The sequence below is a fragment of the Umbelopsis ramanniana genome, assembly GCF_025399195.1.
Source record: "Umbelopsis ramanniana AG unplaced genomic scaffold K450scaffold_29, whole genome shotgun sequence".
NCBI classification, from domain to species: domain Eukaryota; kingdom Fungi; phylum Mucoromycota; class Umbelopsidomycetes; order Umbelopsidales; family Umbelopsidaceae; genus Umbelopsis; species Umbelopsis ramanniana.
This window is the reverse complement of record NW_026252115.1, coordinates 155,678-169,959: the sequence shown is the minus strand read 5'-3', so window position 1 is coordinate 169,959 and position 14,282 is coordinate 155,678. Positions and strand designations below refer to the sequence as shown.

General features: G+C 41.8%; 7 protein-coding genes and 2 non-coding genes across 9 annotated transcripts; 3 read left to right on the top strand and 6 right to left on the bottom strand.

Moving 5' to 3' along the window:
- Nucleotides 1-385: 385 nt before the first annotated feature.
- K450DRAFT_175122 (uncharacterized protein) lies at nucleotides 386-2,198 on the bottom strand (the record flags this gene model as incomplete). The annotated part of the gene is made up of 6 exons (XM_051584214.1): nucleotides 386-757; nucleotides 832-887; nucleotides 961-1,060; nucleotides 1,162-1,352; nucleotides 1,424-1,687; nucleotides 1,781-2,198. The coding sequence occupies 6 exons, from the start codon at nucleotides 2,196-2,198 to the stop codon at nucleotides 386-388; spliced, it is 1,401 nt and encodes a 466-aa protein (XP_051444459.1).
- A 62-nt stretch (nucleotides 2,199-2,260) lies between these two features.
- K450DRAFT_242240 (uncharacterized protein) lies at nucleotides 2,261-3,874 on the top strand. Its single transcript, XM_051589220.1, has 2 exons — nucleotides 2,261-3,378; nucleotides 3,440-3,874. The coding sequence occupies exons 1-2, from the start codon at nucleotides 2,355-2,357 to the stop codon at nucleotides 3,496-3,498; spliced, it is 1,083 nt and encodes a 360-aa protein (XP_051444458.1). The 5' UTR covers nucleotides 2,261-2,354; the 3' UTR covers nucleotides 3,499-3,874.
- A 1-nt stretch (nucleotide 3,875) lies between these two features.
- On the top strand, nucleotides 3,876-4,756 carry K450DRAFT_242238 (uncharacterized protein). The gene is made up of 2 exons (XM_051589219.1): nucleotides 3,876-4,303; nucleotides 4,378-4,756. Exons 1-2 carry the CDS (start codon nucleotides 3,928-3,930, stop codon nucleotides 4,497-4,499), a joined length of 498 nt encoding a protein of 165 aa, XP_051444457.1. The 5' UTR covers nucleotides 3,876-3,927; the 3' UTR covers nucleotides 4,500-4,756.
- A 2,218-nt stretch (nucleotides 4,757-6,974) lies between these two features.
- On the bottom strand, nucleotides 6,975-7,046 carry K450DRAFT_t55. Its single transcript has one exon. It is a non-coding gene; the product is annotated as a tRNA-Met (tRNA).
- A 1,866-nt stretch (nucleotides 7,047-8,912) lies between these two features.
- On the bottom strand, nucleotides 8,913-8,984 carry K450DRAFT_t54. Its single transcript has one exon. It is a non-coding gene; the product is annotated as a tRNA-Pro (tRNA).
- A 352-nt stretch (nucleotides 8,985-9,336) lies between these two features.
- K450DRAFT_242226 (uncharacterized protein) lies at nucleotides 9,337-9,780 on the top strand. The gene has a single exon (XM_051589218.1). It carries the CDS (start codon nucleotides 9,507-9,509, stop codon nucleotides 9,774-9,776), a length of 270 nt encoding a protein of 89 aa, XP_051444456.1. The 5' UTR covers nucleotides 9,337-9,506; the 3' UTR covers nucleotides 9,777-9,780.
- A 10-nt stretch (nucleotides 9,781-9,790) lies between these two features.
- K450DRAFT_242225 (uncharacterized protein) lies at nucleotides 9,791-10,590 on the bottom strand. The gene has a single exon (XM_051589217.1). The coding sequence runs from the start codon at nucleotides 10,583-10,585 to the stop codon at nucleotides 9,806-9,808; it is 780 nt and encodes a 259-aa protein (XP_051444455.1). The 5' UTR covers nucleotides 10,586-10,590; the 3' UTR covers nucleotides 9,791-9,805.
- Nucleotides 10,591-11,293: 703 nt separating this feature from the next.
- Nucleotides 11,294-12,076, bottom strand: K450DRAFT_199458 (uncharacterized protein; the record flags this gene model as incomplete). The annotated part of the gene is made up of 1 exon (XM_051584602.1): nucleotides 11,294-12,076. One exon carries the CDS (start codon nucleotides 12,074-12,076, stop codon nucleotides 11,294-11,296), a length of 783 nt encoding a protein of 260 aa, XP_051444454.1.
- A 470-nt stretch (nucleotides 12,077-12,546) lies between these two features.
- On the bottom strand, nucleotides 12,547-14,194 carry K450DRAFT_242222 (uncharacterized protein). The gene is made up of 8 exons (XM_051589216.1): nucleotides 14,165-14,194; nucleotides 13,880-14,075; nucleotides 13,649-13,807; nucleotides 13,505-13,578; nucleotides 13,383-13,437; nucleotides 13,166-13,321; nucleotides 12,843-13,085; nucleotides 12,547-12,778 (listed from the first exon to the last, which is right to left on the bottom strand). Exons 2-8 carry the CDS (start codon nucleotides 14,000-14,002, stop codon nucleotides 12,662-12,664), a joined length of 927 nt encoding a protein of 308 aa, XP_051444453.1. The 5' UTR covers nucleotides 14,003-14,075; nucleotides 14,165-14,194; the 3' UTR covers nucleotides 12,547-12,661.
- Between the last annotated feature and the right edge of the window lie 88 nt (nucleotides 14,195-14,282).

Genomic DNA, 14,282 nt, shown 5'->3' with positions numbered 1-14,282 from the left:
AAAAATAAAAAACAGAACAAGTGGTTACCGATGTCTTAAAAGGTTGATAAAGTGGTCCAAGTCGCTAATATTCCACTTGATCATATTTTTGATATGCTCGCTGTGAGCCTCGATGCCCATCAACTAGCAATGCAATGCAATCATTTAGTGTTGGGAAGAGAAACCTCCTGAATCAGCCACCAGTGATCATTTCTGGGAGAATTGTTCACATTTCGATAATCTCAATATGATTTACCTCGCGCTGTTCGTCATTCATAGTTATGCTGCGTCTAGAAGGGCGTTGCATTTAGTGATGCTGCATGCGAAAGAGCCCAAATGCGTTGTACGGGATGAGGCGGAGCTGAGCCAAATTTATTATAATTATTGGGGGAAGTACGTCTGTTTTCTAATTTTGAGCCAATTTCAAGTGGAAAGACTTTGGACGAACAAATTGATCAAAGCCGTGATGGCTCATACTGAAGCCAAGTCCACTGTCCTTGGCGCCAACCCAACAAAGACCGGGATCAATATAGTCACAGCGGTTCATGAACCAGGTACCAGTCTCGATTTCATCTCCGATGTCCAAAGCTCGTTGAGCGTCCTTGGTCCAAATGCTGGCGGTCAGTCCATAACGACTATCATTCATCAATTGCACGGCCTCTTGATCAGACTTGACTTTCATGATGGCCAGTACCGGACCAAACGTTTCATCCTGCATCACCGCCATGGAGTGGTCGACGTCCACCAAGATTTGCGGAGCAACAAACGCAGTGCCAGCCTAAACATTCATTTGCATAAAAGTTATGTCAGCGAGACGTGTACGCTTTTGGTTTGTACTGAAGCTCTTATTACCTTGTCAGCAGGGAATAACTTGCCAGTATCAATTAATGTCTTGGCGCCTTTTTCCACTAATAATAGCCCAAATTTGTTTGCATTAGGCTCCTGTCAAACTTTTTTAAAGATGGTAAGGCAATTACTTACCAGCATCTTGAATCTGGCCTCGAACTTTGTCGGCAAATCGCACGTTAGCCATAGGACCAAGGTTGGATTCTGGATCTGTTGGGTTGCCAAGCACATAATTCTGTGGGATGCAGCAAGGAGTTGAGTAACCTTCAGGAGGTGGCCACCACAAAGCCACGGCAAAATCGTGGCTGTCACTCAAAGGTATTTTTTTTTTTTTACCTTGGTAAGCGCAACGGCCTTTTCCACAAATTCGTCATACACGGATTCTTGCACATAGCATCGTTCAATTGCACAACAGCATTGGCCAGAGTTGAAAAAAGCTCCATCTACAATGTTCTCCACGGCATAATCGAGGTTGCTATCATCGCATACATACGCGGGATCCTTTCCTCCGAGCTCCATAGCCGAACCTTATCAGACAACGCAGCAGGTGTTAGATGATACCAATGACTTGGTACAACACTCGACCATAGGCACATACCAATGAGCTTTCCGCTTTCACCGATGGATTTGCGAATCTTTTTCCCTATCTCAATCGAGCCTGTAAAGTTGACAAACTTGATCTGAGGATGCTGCACCAAATAGTCGGCACCTTCGTCATCCACATGGGTTACTTGCAATACATTCTTGGGAATGCCAGCTTCATGTAAAGTTTGTGCAAAGATATCGGCACACAGAGGTGTTTGAGGAGACTGCTTCAGTAACACCGTGTTGCCGGCAAGTAACGCCGGGATGACATTGTTGACTGATCACGGCGTGAGATAATACAATACGGAGTTGAAAATTCTTTAGCATAGGGTGATGATAGCGGATTGTGAAAGCGACACGGCCAACCTACCCATGGTCAAGTAAGGATAATTCCATGCAGCAATGATGAGAATAGGGCCTAAGGGTTCCTTACGCAAAAAGCGCGTGAACCCTTGTTGATCGTTGAATTGCTCATCCTGAAGGCTCTGAACCGCCACTTTGTTCATATACGAAGCTCGTTCCAAAACACCCTTCACTTCGCCTGCGCCATACTTTGCCGGTCTACCCATTTGACTTGCGATAGAGTTGTTGATGTCTTCCTGTTTGGTTGGAAATAGCTTCAAGAAGTTGTCGATGATAGCTACCTTGTCGGATACTGGCACCTTTTTCCAAAGCTTAAAAGCCTCGGCTGCGTTCTGGACAACGTTGTCGATGTCCTTCTTTGAAAGACAAGACACTTCAGCAATAGGTTGTTGAGTTGTGGGTGAAATAACGGTGATAGACGACATGTTGCAAGAGAGAAAGACAAACTAAACGTGCGCCGCCAGCTAGAAGAGTGTTTTGTTTGAAAGACCGATGTTATGAGCAGTCCGACTTTTGTGGCCTAAAAAGGGCTTGCCTGTAACTAAATTATCTTTATTCCAAAAAGTCCTCAATTCACTCTGATGGAACGGATGACGAGAAAACGCTTTGTCATCTTGGGCCTGTCGTTGGTGACAGTTGCCCTCTTGTTGAGTGCATTGAGCCATCCTGCCATCTACCCTGCCAAATTAAGCAGCATCGTCAACATCGGCGACGATAGCATCGACACAGCCTTAGACAAAAATATGGATGCTGTAGATGTCAGCCTCGATGAACCTGAAGATGCGCCCATCGAAGTCAAATCAGCCCCGACCAAGCAAGAAGACTGGACTCCAAAAACCTTCCCTACCCCTGAAAAGAAGGTGGTGGATATGATCAATAATAATGTCATGAACGATAGCAAGGACAAAATTTTGTTAACCGCAGTGGTGAATAGCGGAATGGCCGATTATACTCTCAACTGGATCGAATCTCTCAAGAGATGTAATCTTGAGAACCACTTTTTGGTGTTTGCCATCGATGATGAATTGGTAGACCAGTTGACCGAGGCAGGTTACGGCACCCACGTCGTCAAGATTCCTGACGACTGGTTCCATAAAAAGCTGAGTGGCGAGTTTGCATCATGGAAAGTAGGCGACTACACTCCCATCACGCACTCCAAGTCTCTGGTGGTTGAACGACTTTTATACCTCGGTATCACTGTTTGGTTCTCAGACGTTGATATCGTCTTTACCAACCCTTCTATTTACCACTATCTTCTTCTCAAACTGAAATCACGCAAAGATGCCAAAACGAAGCAAGAAGTCACCGAAGTGCTGTTCACCCAGGAACTCGAACAACGACTTATCAACAGTGGATTCTATCTTATGCGACCCACTAACACCAACAAGCGCATTATTGCCGATAGCATTGATATTCAAGACAAGGAGCCGCAGGTTACACAACAGACAGCCATGAACCGAATTCTTGACGACATGGATTTAGGCTATCATTCCAGCCCCATTGCTCTTTTAGATTTGGCTCTCTTCCCTCATGGTCGTTATTATTTTGAAAACAAGGTTCCAACCAAATTTGAGATGACACCTATGATGGTGCATGCCAATTACCGTAAGTGATTCCACGCTTCAAGCCATATTTGGAAGATGACATGCTAACTACCCAATCGTAGGCCAAGGGCAAGAAAAGAAGGCGTCATTACAGGAAGCTGGTCTGTGGTACCTAGAATAAATTTGTATTATCTTTTGTCATTTATAAAAATCTCCCGATCTTGCCATTGAACACTGCCGGAAATCTTACGAGTAAAACAGAACAGGTGGTGGGGGTTTCTCATAAAAGTCCGTACCATTTTGTACCGATTTCCAACTCCGAGTAGCTGTAAGGCTGGCGTTCATTGCCACCACATTAAGGAGGTGTCTATTGTTATGAAACCAGCGTGATAGTGGGTTCCAGCCAAGTCTTGGTGTAGAAAGATCCAGAGACTCACTTTTTTGCCAAGTGTTAAAAAAAAAAAGAGTCGGAGTAGTTCACGTGATTGTAAACCAATGAGCGAAGATTGTACAATTTTGGTAAAACAGCACTCTGCGGGTTTTTTTTCATAAATCACTTTTTGATCCATCGCCCTTCTACATTCTCTCTTTCTCTTCTCACTTTCGATCTATGCAAGAAAATAATTCTATACCACAACGCTGTTCACTCGTCAGACCGCCTCTATTTGATTCGCTTCCTTGTTTGTCATCCTGGAATTGTGATAAAAAACCCTCACCGGAATGTGCCCCAAATACAACAGCACCTCCTGCTTCCACTTACAGTGGATCAAGTCGAAGTAGTAGTATCAAAAGCACGTCTTCTTCACTGTGTCGACGTCAAGTTCGATTCAGCTCAGAGCCACCCAGTGTTCATTACTTTGAATATGTCAATGAAGAAGATAGTGGTCCCGAGAAGGTCACACCAGTAGAGCCCCTTATGATCTACTATCCGCCACCACGCTGCTCATCCATGTCTGACCACGTAGCATCGTCTCCAAAGTACAATGGTAAGTAAAGAACGTTATATGCAGTTCATTTCGGCATAAATCGCTCACTTTTTTTTCTCGTTTTACCCATGCAGTGCTGCCATCTCCACCGGCTTCCCCAAAATCAAGTCCGACGCATCAGTCTCTTCCCACTGATCCCAAGCACAGCTTACACCATACTTTTAAATCATGGGCTCGCAGATTTTCCTCAGCCTAAGAGTCTAGCATGCCATATACCTCTTTGGTTCCAAGTGTACAAAAAGTTCCTCATTCTACTTTGTTCTTTCGCATGTTCTTTTTGCAAATACTGTCCGTTCCTAGTAAACCTTCCTAATAGCCGGTGGGTGTCTCCACCGACCTAACCCAAAATACATATACCATGGGCCGTCTGGCCACACTAATCTCCCCCCCTATAATACACACTTTTTGTCATTGAACATATAATACACTGACTGGTCTGGTTTATTTACATTTTGTTTCGATATTCAAGTGCCTAAATATTTATCGATCATGATTAGAAACAATAACACTCTGCTTGTCTGATCCAGTCGATACTCACTTGTTTCCGAAGGTCACGCTCAGTGTCTGAGGCCTTGAGAGCACGAGTCATGTAGCGTACATTTTTCGCAAGGTTATCTTGCGCCTTCTTTTCATCCTTGTGTACCAGCCCTAAGGAGAACAAGCAGCCAGAAACGGGTTTTTAGTGTTGGATATGAGCCTTTTTAGTAGACCCCGTTGCGAACCTTACCTATGGGATTTTGTCTACTTTCGGCCAAACTTTCCTTGCTGCGAATTTTCTGTTGGTGCCCATATCGTATCTCTTGTTTGATGCGTTTCAACCCTGTTTTGGTGGCTGGCAGTTTGAGTCGTTGCTTCTTGTCGACTGGTGCATTCTTCGACTTTGTAATCTTGTGCGAAGGCGAGGCCTTTAGTAGTGCATCTAGGGAATTCCGCGCTAATTTATTTGAAGCCATTATGGGGAATCAACTGAGAATCGTAAATGGGGACTTTGACGATTAAGCTTGTATTCCAAAAAAAAAAAAAAAATTGATGCTGGCTGCCGTCCCACCTGTGAAGGCGGGTGGCTTGGAAGCCCGTTTGGGTGTTAAGAAACTTCTCTCATGCCACCATCATTCTAACCGACATGAATGGAAAGCCTACTCGTTTTTACTGCACCATCTTGGTTTTCTAACTTTTATTTAAAGAAATGATGAACATTGTACGGTTCTCTTTATTTGCTCTATCAATAACTCAAATGTAGCACACTAATTAGCGATGCAAGTTGAAATTTTGCAACTGCATCTCCTATTGAAAAAAAAATTCTTGCGTTTATCCTCAAGCGTTTCAAAAGAAAATCTTTTTAATATAGGCTACTCGTGGTTATTTGCTTACTTGTTTGGCTCATCAGCAGCAGGTGCGCTTGTTTGTGCACCAACAATTGCGACATGAACAACAAAAGTTTAAGGCGATACAAGCAGCTTCAGTTTTCGACTCCAATAGAACGGGCTTGAAAGTCGCATGTTCTAGAGAGTCATCTCATTTACGGCTTACAGTACGAATATCCGTACTACCCACTGTGAGAGCACGACATATCGACTATCACAGCGGAAAATGATACCATTTCACTGGTTTTTGGCGAGAGCTTAACCCCTGAATCAGCCCATTTTTATTTAACACTTGTTCAGCCTGCTGTTCAACAAAAGCTATATTCCACTCCACCCACATGGTTGAATATTTAATTTCTTACCCATTCCTTCTCTGCAAAATGACAAATAGTTACACTAGACTCAATGCGCATGGTATATATGAAGGCGGCTAAAGATTCCTTGTAAACCCGATCACGCTTAGCGTTTGTCATGCATTGAATGATTCCGAGACATGTAAAAGGTCAACATACGTCGGCCAAGCACCTATTTTTGATGCACACTTGAGACATTTTTGGTTTTGAGTACCTAGAACAAGCGAAATTAGTCAAGTCAAAGTTTCTCGTCTAACAAATATCAAATGACCCTTATGGTTACCTTCCGTAAATTGCAGCTTTTAGCTTCATTTTCCATGATGTTGTCTTTCATCGAGCGGTTAATGCTGTTTCATGTCGACACGTTTCAAAATTGGCGCGTTATACAAACGTAAAAGGCTTTAACAACATATTTGAAACATATAGTCCGTGAATGGTGTTATATTCGTCAATCGTCGTCAGTTAAATAAAATCCCTGGCGATCGATAAAAGTCTCAACTCCACAGCTCGTGCAATTCTAGAGCTTATTCGCCGTTTCTGTTAATAACAGCACTCATGGTATGATCAGTCACGATAATTTTGAAGTACCCATGTTGAAGTCAGTCACTTTTTGTTTTTCCGGTTTCTGTGAGAAACAGCGCTTATGAGTTCCAGGTAGAACATCCATAACACTGATGAAGTCAACTGTTGAACAGAGGCTCCGTCAGATATGGCAAACATGGTTGTTATCACTCATCAATAAATCGATATGATGTTTGTCAGCAGCTTGCAAAAAGAATTGATCCAATCAGACCTTCTTGTGACGATCCACCAATCAGTCATATCTCAGGCTTGTGCAAAGGAATTTTGAGGTTCACGCACAAAAAATGTATGCAGCCACCCGTTCTGCAATCGCATTTAAACTCAGCACCAATCAAATTGCATATGGACACAACTCAAAGTAAAAAAAGAATGTTGCGATTGCCAGTTTCGATCTGGCGACCTCCAGGTTATGAGCCTGGCGCGCTTCCTCTGCGCCAAATCGCATCGACTTGAAGAGTATTCCTCCTAGTACTATAATACCCAAAGCACAATGTACCAATTTTATTTAAATCGTCCTAGGTGCAACTTTTTATTACAAATCATTTATTGACCACATATTAAAAATGCTCACGTCAATTCTAAATATTAAAAAAAAAATTGTACATTCGGCTAAAAAAAAATTTGGTCATATTCTCGCTATACAGTGCGATGAAGTTACAAAAGAAAACAGTATAACACCTTCAAAGCCCAAAAATGTCCCATCTGGTTGGGATGCCGTGACCACCTTGGCTTGGCATGTCTCCAAAAAATTTTAACGTCAATAAATATCAGTTACCTTCATTGAAAAGATAAATAATAATAACAAAAAAACCAGTGCAATGAAGCTGTCATGGTCGACAAAAGGATGTAAGGCGTATTTTGAACAGATGATGAAGGTTGGTATATACATCTACGCTTTTTGAGCGTAGACTCTAATTATACTTTAGCGAGCATACATTGTGTATCAACTTTATAACTTAATTGTAGCTGGCTTTGGAAGAAAAAAATCAATGAAGCCCATGGCCCTCAAATCCAAAATGCATCTCCACAGACTATTTTGCTTTTCTTCAACAGAATAATTAAACTACCACGCCGATTAAGATATAAAAACGTAGTGACTTACAAGTACTTAATTTTTTGAGTGGGACCACATCGTCTTGACCAATGACGATGTCATGGTAGAATATATGCAATTTTAAAAGAAATAAAATAAAATTTTGAAAGGCTCGATAACCTTTGAGTCGGGTTTGTCGTGGTCGCAATAGCGCACTTTCGAATTATTGTGAGTGGAATTCAGTTATTCCTTGTGTTTTGCCGGTAGTGTTGAAATTGAAATTGTTCAACACCAAAAAGGCGAAATAAAGCCAAGGCTATATCATATTTAAAAACGCAAATGCGTACTGTGATCAAAATTAATATACGTTGATCGAGAGCCAGCTTCACAATTACAGTTGATATTATGGCACTTTTACAAAAAACTACGATATACTGCACTGCATAGCAAATCCATGGTGTATAATGATATCAACGTCAACTATAACTAAAGTACCATACAATTCAATTTAATGCCAGGTCAAAGTATACATGGCGTTCTATGCTAAAATATCGTAAAGTAATCTGACCTGTGCTCAATAATGTTGATACGTGCCTATACACTAAGCCTCGTAGTATGATCTGTATCTACGGGCACTTATATTCAAGCGAGTCATACTTTAATGAACTCTGAACAGCTTTGTCTTGATTAACTGACACTTCTGATGGTAAATATAAACTTACTGAATTTTCCCCCTTTGAACATCTCCATCCTCCGCTTGCTTTGGTACTGTTCAAGATGCTTACAAACTTTTAAACGTGCTTGCCGCTTTCTGTTTTCAGGACTTGCCGTGTGCTTTGTTCGTATATCTACCGTCATAGCCATGAATCATCCTGGTCATACTACTGGTATCGAGTAATATGTACTGAAGTGTTGAACGCGGGATGCGCAAACCCTTCCTATTGAGCAGCACTTTTTTCCTCTCATATTTATATATAAGAACTATGGTACTGGGACGATAAAACCAGTTTATCCCATTTCTTTCCTTTATTTCATATACATGGAAGAATCAAAGCATAGCGCTCCCGCAAGTCATTCGATTGCGATGAGAGTGATGCAGACGATCATCTGGAAATTAGTGCCAAGATTAAGAAGCTACTACACAAAACCCAGTTAGAATTGTCGATTAGAGACCATACCAACTGGATACTTTTATTTCCCCATGTTAAAAAAAATAAAGAAAGCCTCTCCTCATCAGACGAGCTTCAAAAAATTTGCCAGTTGAAATTTGCAAAAATGGGCTTCGCCGGGAATTGAACCCGGGACCTCCCGCACCCTAAGCGGGAATTATACCACTAAACCACGAAACCCTGTGATGTCGGTTGGACCACCAATCAATATTCATGCTGAACTATCATTATGTATACCATACGTCTTACATATCAATGTTACCATCAATTGCATATTGAGCTCTAGTATATTGCTATGATAATTTTTTCAAATTGATAAAGTACTATAAAAATAGTCTTTTCCTTTACTGAAATGTCTGGTTTATAATCCATGCCCATGTACTAGATGTTTGTCTTCCTTGGGAGCCTGAATTTTTTCGCTGTTATAAACTCTCCAATTGAAATATTGCGGGAGAGATCGCAGATGTTATACACGTATTTAAAAAAAATAATTAAAAATAGTAACAGTATCAATAAACAAAACACTATATAACTCGCGTACTTGATACCTATCTATCATCAAAATGAATACATCATCTTCATTCATATAGTATTAATTCACACACCTTAAAGCATGAATTACTCATTATCGCCTCTAGATAGAGACACCAGAATAATGAGACATACGTTTTTTCGAGAGTTCAAATATGGACGACAGAATACATGTCCATATGTTATGTGTGTATATTATACATTCTCTTCATAAAGAGTGCCAGCCACCGGCTTTCTATTGTCTGCCTTGATTTTTTTTTAAGTAATATTGTGGCTTTCAGTTTAATAGATTTTCTCTTCTATTCTAATGAGATGCATGGAATTAGCTCTACCCACCTGTGTTCGAAAACCTGCTCATTGCAGCATCTGAAGCACAATCGTAATGTCAGCAATGTTCGCAACTCATTACAGAATGAAAGGCTAGCATCAACAGATGGCTGACAATCGAACTATTCAAAAAGGTGCATATGTTACCACTGGTATTCACCGCCAGCTTTGTAAATAGCTAATAGCTTTTCTGAAATTAGCTGGTCCGACCAATTACTGTCGGCTATACAAGTCATAAAGTCACAGAGCGTTCTTGCTTGATCCCTGTCTACAGCTACCACGATTTTTTGGTCTACAGTGATAAATGGCCCGCCATCTATATTCTCAACAAAAAGAGCGCTCTTCGTTCCAAATCGAGGCGCAGCATCCCTATATCCTGTTACAGGCGACACTAGCAATAGGTCGTGGAGTTGTGGAGGAAACATAGAGCTCTTCTTTACTTTGTGCCCCACTAGGATTGACGCAAAGATCAAAACCGTAGTAAGCACGCCGAACACACCAACCATCCATATGTTCAGTACCATTCCTGAAGTTGCTTGATGGTAAAGTGAAGAATCTGAACTGATGCATTCACCATGGTTTGTGTGCCAAAGGATTTGTATGTTGCTGTTTGTTGTATTGGTAACGCTGTCATCCTGACTAGTTTGCTTGATGACAGAAGCGTACGCGGAAGCTGCGGTAACGATCGGCGTAAAGAATACACCGACGGCCAGAGTCCCGTTGTAAAGTAACCATATGATTGTCATCTTCATGAATTCCGCCACTGAACCACCTCTTTCGAGAAGATCTCTCCAATCCTTGACAAATTGCTTGACTTCAGCAAATAAAAAGTTGATGTAAGATACGTTGAACCTGTAAAGTTGTGATTCGTTTCCTCTGTAATTACACATTTTTTGGACAGCCGGTCTTGCCGCTGTGCTCATAGCGTACGATATATACTGCAATATGAGAATACCAAGCGGGATGGTAACAAGAAAGTCGCCATATGAAGATGGTGTAGAGTTACATGTGGTAGTGGTCAAGTTATACTCCATTGAGAACGGGTATAAGGAAACCAAAAATGATTAAAACCGGGAGAGGGTTGGAGAGGAATTTGTGGGTCCATTTTTATCATTTTTTTTGGGGGAGATATGTCGGTCTCAGTCTCAAGTGTATTGGGATTGCAACAGTAAGAGAAGATGTTCCAGAAACTTGTGCTGAGCAGCTTTACACGCCAATGTCCGTACTACCTGTGACCTTGTGGTTCCTAGTTCCAGCGGAAGTTGTGCGCAGCATAGGGATGGCGCATGTTCTAGTTGCAAAGGGCACAATATAGTTTTCGTCATCAGGAACAAGCTAACACCGCATAGATACACATATAGGGGTCGCTGAACAAGTGCAATACGCCAGATGAGCTATACATACTTTCGAATAACACACTGTCTTCCAATCTAAGTGATTTGAGCTAATATATTTAGCTTATCAAATTTTTTTTTTTTTTTTTTTTTTTCAATTCCAAGTTTGGCTCTTGCTCTTCGAAATGAGCTTTGATACATCGTTACATTACAATGCGTATCATATATAAAGATTATGTAGAAGCGTACGCAAGTGTACAACGCTGTTTTACGTACCTACACTTATGCGCCTAAAAATCATCGACTGTCAAGTATCGCATTTACTTTCTCCCAATCAAGGTCTTTGCTAAGTGTGATCAAAAGCTTATCACCAATCATGATATAAGGTTCGCCGTCGTGTTCTTCCAAGCGTAGTGTTCCAGGCGGCGAAAAGAAAATTTGGCCATCTTCGGTCTTCGACGTTGGTGAATCGAACAATATGTCATAGAGAGGTAGAGGTAACCATATAGGATAATGGTACATGTAGTTGCAGATGAAGGTGTATAATATCATGATCGAAGCGTACGTTGTGAAAGCTAAAAGCATATATCCATTCAAGAATATTCCGGAGGTCGCTTGATGTAGTAGCGAAGGTGCATAGGTTATGCATTCACTTGAATCCAAGTGCCACATAATTTCAACCATGGTTGTGTTGGTGTTGTCGGCGGTGTTCGTCAAGACGACACTCTTAACACTGGCGCTAGTAGAAGTTGAAACCACAATGATAGTGAAGAATACAGACGTCGCCAAATAAGAGTTGTGGGTAATCCAAGCGATGGCTCGTCCCAAGTTGATGTACCAAGTGTCATTCTGGTCAAGCTCATGGAAGAGCCGTTTGAACTCACTGAGAGCATAGGCAGGGTAAGAGGTTTGAAAAGTATAGTATTGTAAGTGATTGCGTCTTTGATTGCACATTATCTGTATCCACCCAAGTGCAGCTTGGTACAAGCCATATGAAATGTATTGCATAAGCAGAACACTGGCGGGCACGCTCACGAGGATACCTCCGCTGATGCTGGGTACGTCGGCAGAGCAATTCATTGCACGCGCGAATATCAATGAAAGGGAATACAGATGGAGTGAACAATGGTGATTATCTGGTGACTTTATAAGTAAGGTCTGGCGGAAGATGGAAGCTTCCCAAGCCTCGTTCAATGCGGCAGGCGATGTCCAGCCTCGACATTTCCAAGTTACAAAGGTATGTAGCTGAAAAGTAAGGGTGACACTTCACCAAATTCCTGTATCCAATGCATTGGTGGAAATACGTTAATACAGTCTGATGGATACAGTCTGTTGTAATATTTGAAAGTGTAAACGAGTGAAAACAGGTCGTTAAATGCAAAGCTTTACGTAGCAGTTGACTAATGCGCAGCGGTTGACTGACCAGGCTGCCGCTTCCAGCCAAAGCGTCTCAGCAAGTTACACGCAGACCGCCTTTAACAAGGCGCCTCATTTAACTTGAGTGACCGTGGCGCGCTGTGCACAAATTAAAGATATGCTGTGGTGTCCCATTTGATTGGCTTTGATAAGGTGACCGGCATGACCATTCCGATGATCCGGGCCGTTTATTAGATTAATGCATTATCACATACCGCCTTTCTCTCTATTTACCCCACCGTTCTCAACTTAGGCATTTGGTGCTTTGTCAGCGGCATTATCCTTTTTCTCATCATCAATAGATCCATCCACCAGCTTCCAGACTTCATCTCTAATGAATTCGCCAATGGTCTCGAAGTAACCAGGCTAAACAGCAACAATGAGTCAGCTAGGACATCCATCAAACACTTTGAGATCCCCATCAACTTACTTTCAGGCAGGTATCATTGTGTGTACCCTCCTCAAATTCCTTCCAAAACTTGGGACCGCGTGTATCACATAGCTCGTAAAGCTTTTTCATATGCGAAGGTGGAACGAGTTCATCCAGCTTACCCGAGAGAAACAAGGTTGGCGTCTTTCGGACAGCTAAAATGTCACGGTGAGATGGCCAAATTTGATGGCATAAAAAGATGAAGTGTCTCAAGGCAGGAATAACGTTCGGAATCAATTCCGGCTACAACAAAATCATAAAAATGAAAATGCGTGTTCAGTAAATGGGATGCTCTTGCCTAACTAAAAATTTTCCAGGCTTACCATGTTCAAAAAGGTATTTTCCAATATCAAGGCAGAAAACTTGTCCTCATTCCTAGACACTGTGTAGATAGCAACCGCGCCTCCAATAGATTGGCCATATGCAATTAATGGTGTATTCCCAAGCACTGGATGCTCTTTAATATACTCCAAAGCTGCCTATTGTCGTAATGTGAGCAAAAAAATGTGGGATTTTCAGGTCGAGTGTAACTTCACATACCTCTGCATCCACTTTTAGACCTTTCTCATTTGGGCTTCCTCCGCTTAAACCATATCTATCAGAGCCAGACATCAGCATGGCAAAAGTCTGTAGTAAGCTCATCCTGTGTCATTTCCACTTACCCTCTATAAGATAACATGAATACATTGCAACCGAAATTTTCAAAAAATATCTTTGCAATAGGAAGACGATGGCCCTAATATCAAAAGTATTGTTAATGCCCAGGTTTACAAACACGCAGTCATAAAAGAAAAATCGACCCTGACCATGTTGCCAGCATTGGCGTGAAAGTATATGACGGTTGGACTATTCTTTGCGACATCTTCGTCTTTTTGTTGCAATAAGTAGCATTGTAGCAGTATGTTGTCTTTTGTTGTAATGGTGACTTCTTTGTAGGGTAAACCAAATTGGGAAGGCTTCATTACCTGTGAAGTTAACACGACGATTTGCGATTAAACTTTGAACCGAGTGTTGCAAGTGTTAGTCTATCAACTTACCACCGACCGCGATCCAGTTGGGAAGGAGGCAGGATAAATGAGATTACATTGGAAAATGTACAGTCCTATGGCCAGTGAGCCTACTATGAATAATACTGCATATAGCAGATAGGTGGAAAACATAGCAAGAGCGAAGAGCAGGTGAAATCGGCAGACGTATAACTCCGCGAGGCCTTCACTTCTGCCTTGCCCTTACCTGTGCGGAGATCCGATTCCAGAGCATATAGAGATACCATGAGCTGTTGCTACCAGGCAAACTGCTTTCTATGAAGCAAGTTGACTTACATAAATCTGCTAATTATGATAGAAGATAACGAAGGTCTTTTGTGGGATAGAAAGGTCCGTCGAAGGCTCGGCGTGCGGACCTGAGAGAAAAAAAAAAGGTAGAAAACCTGGTGTAACG

Coding starts and splice junctions, on each gene's coding strand:
- K450DRAFT_242240 (XM_051589220.1), top strand. CDS start 2,355: ATGGAACGGATGACGAGAAAACGCTTTGTCATCTTGGGCCTGTCGTTG. Junction 3,379..3,439: donor GATGGTGCATGCCAATTACC/GTAAGTGATTCC, acceptor ACCCAATCGTAG/GCCAAGGGCAAGAAAAGAAG.
- K450DRAFT_242238 (XM_051589219.1), top strand. CDS start 3,928: ATGCAAGAAAATAATTCTATACCACAACGCTGTTCACTCGTCAGACCG. Junction 4,304..4,377: donor ATCGTCTCCAAAGTACAATG/GTAAGTAAAGAA, acceptor TTACCCATGCAG/TGCTGCCATCTCCACCGGCT.
- K450DRAFT_242226 (XM_051589218.1), top strand. CDS start 9,507: ATGTCCATATGTTATGTGTGTATATTATACATTCTCTTCATAAAGAGT.
- K450DRAFT_242225 (XM_051589217.1), bottom strand. CDS start 10,585: ATGAGCACAGCGGCAAGACCGGCTGTCCAAAAAATGTGTAATTACAGA.
- K450DRAFT_242222 (XM_051589216.1), bottom strand. CDS start 14,002: ATGTTTTCCACCTATCTGCTATATGCAGTATTATTCATAGTAGGCTCA. Junction 13,322..13,382: donor GTCTAAAAGTGGATGCAGAG/GTATGTGAAGTT, acceptor TTACGACAATAG/GCAGCTTTGGAGTATATTAA. Junction 13,086..13,165: donor AAAATACCTTTTTGAACATG/GTAAGCCTGGAA, acceptor ATTTTGTTGTAG/CCGGAATTGATTCCGAACGT.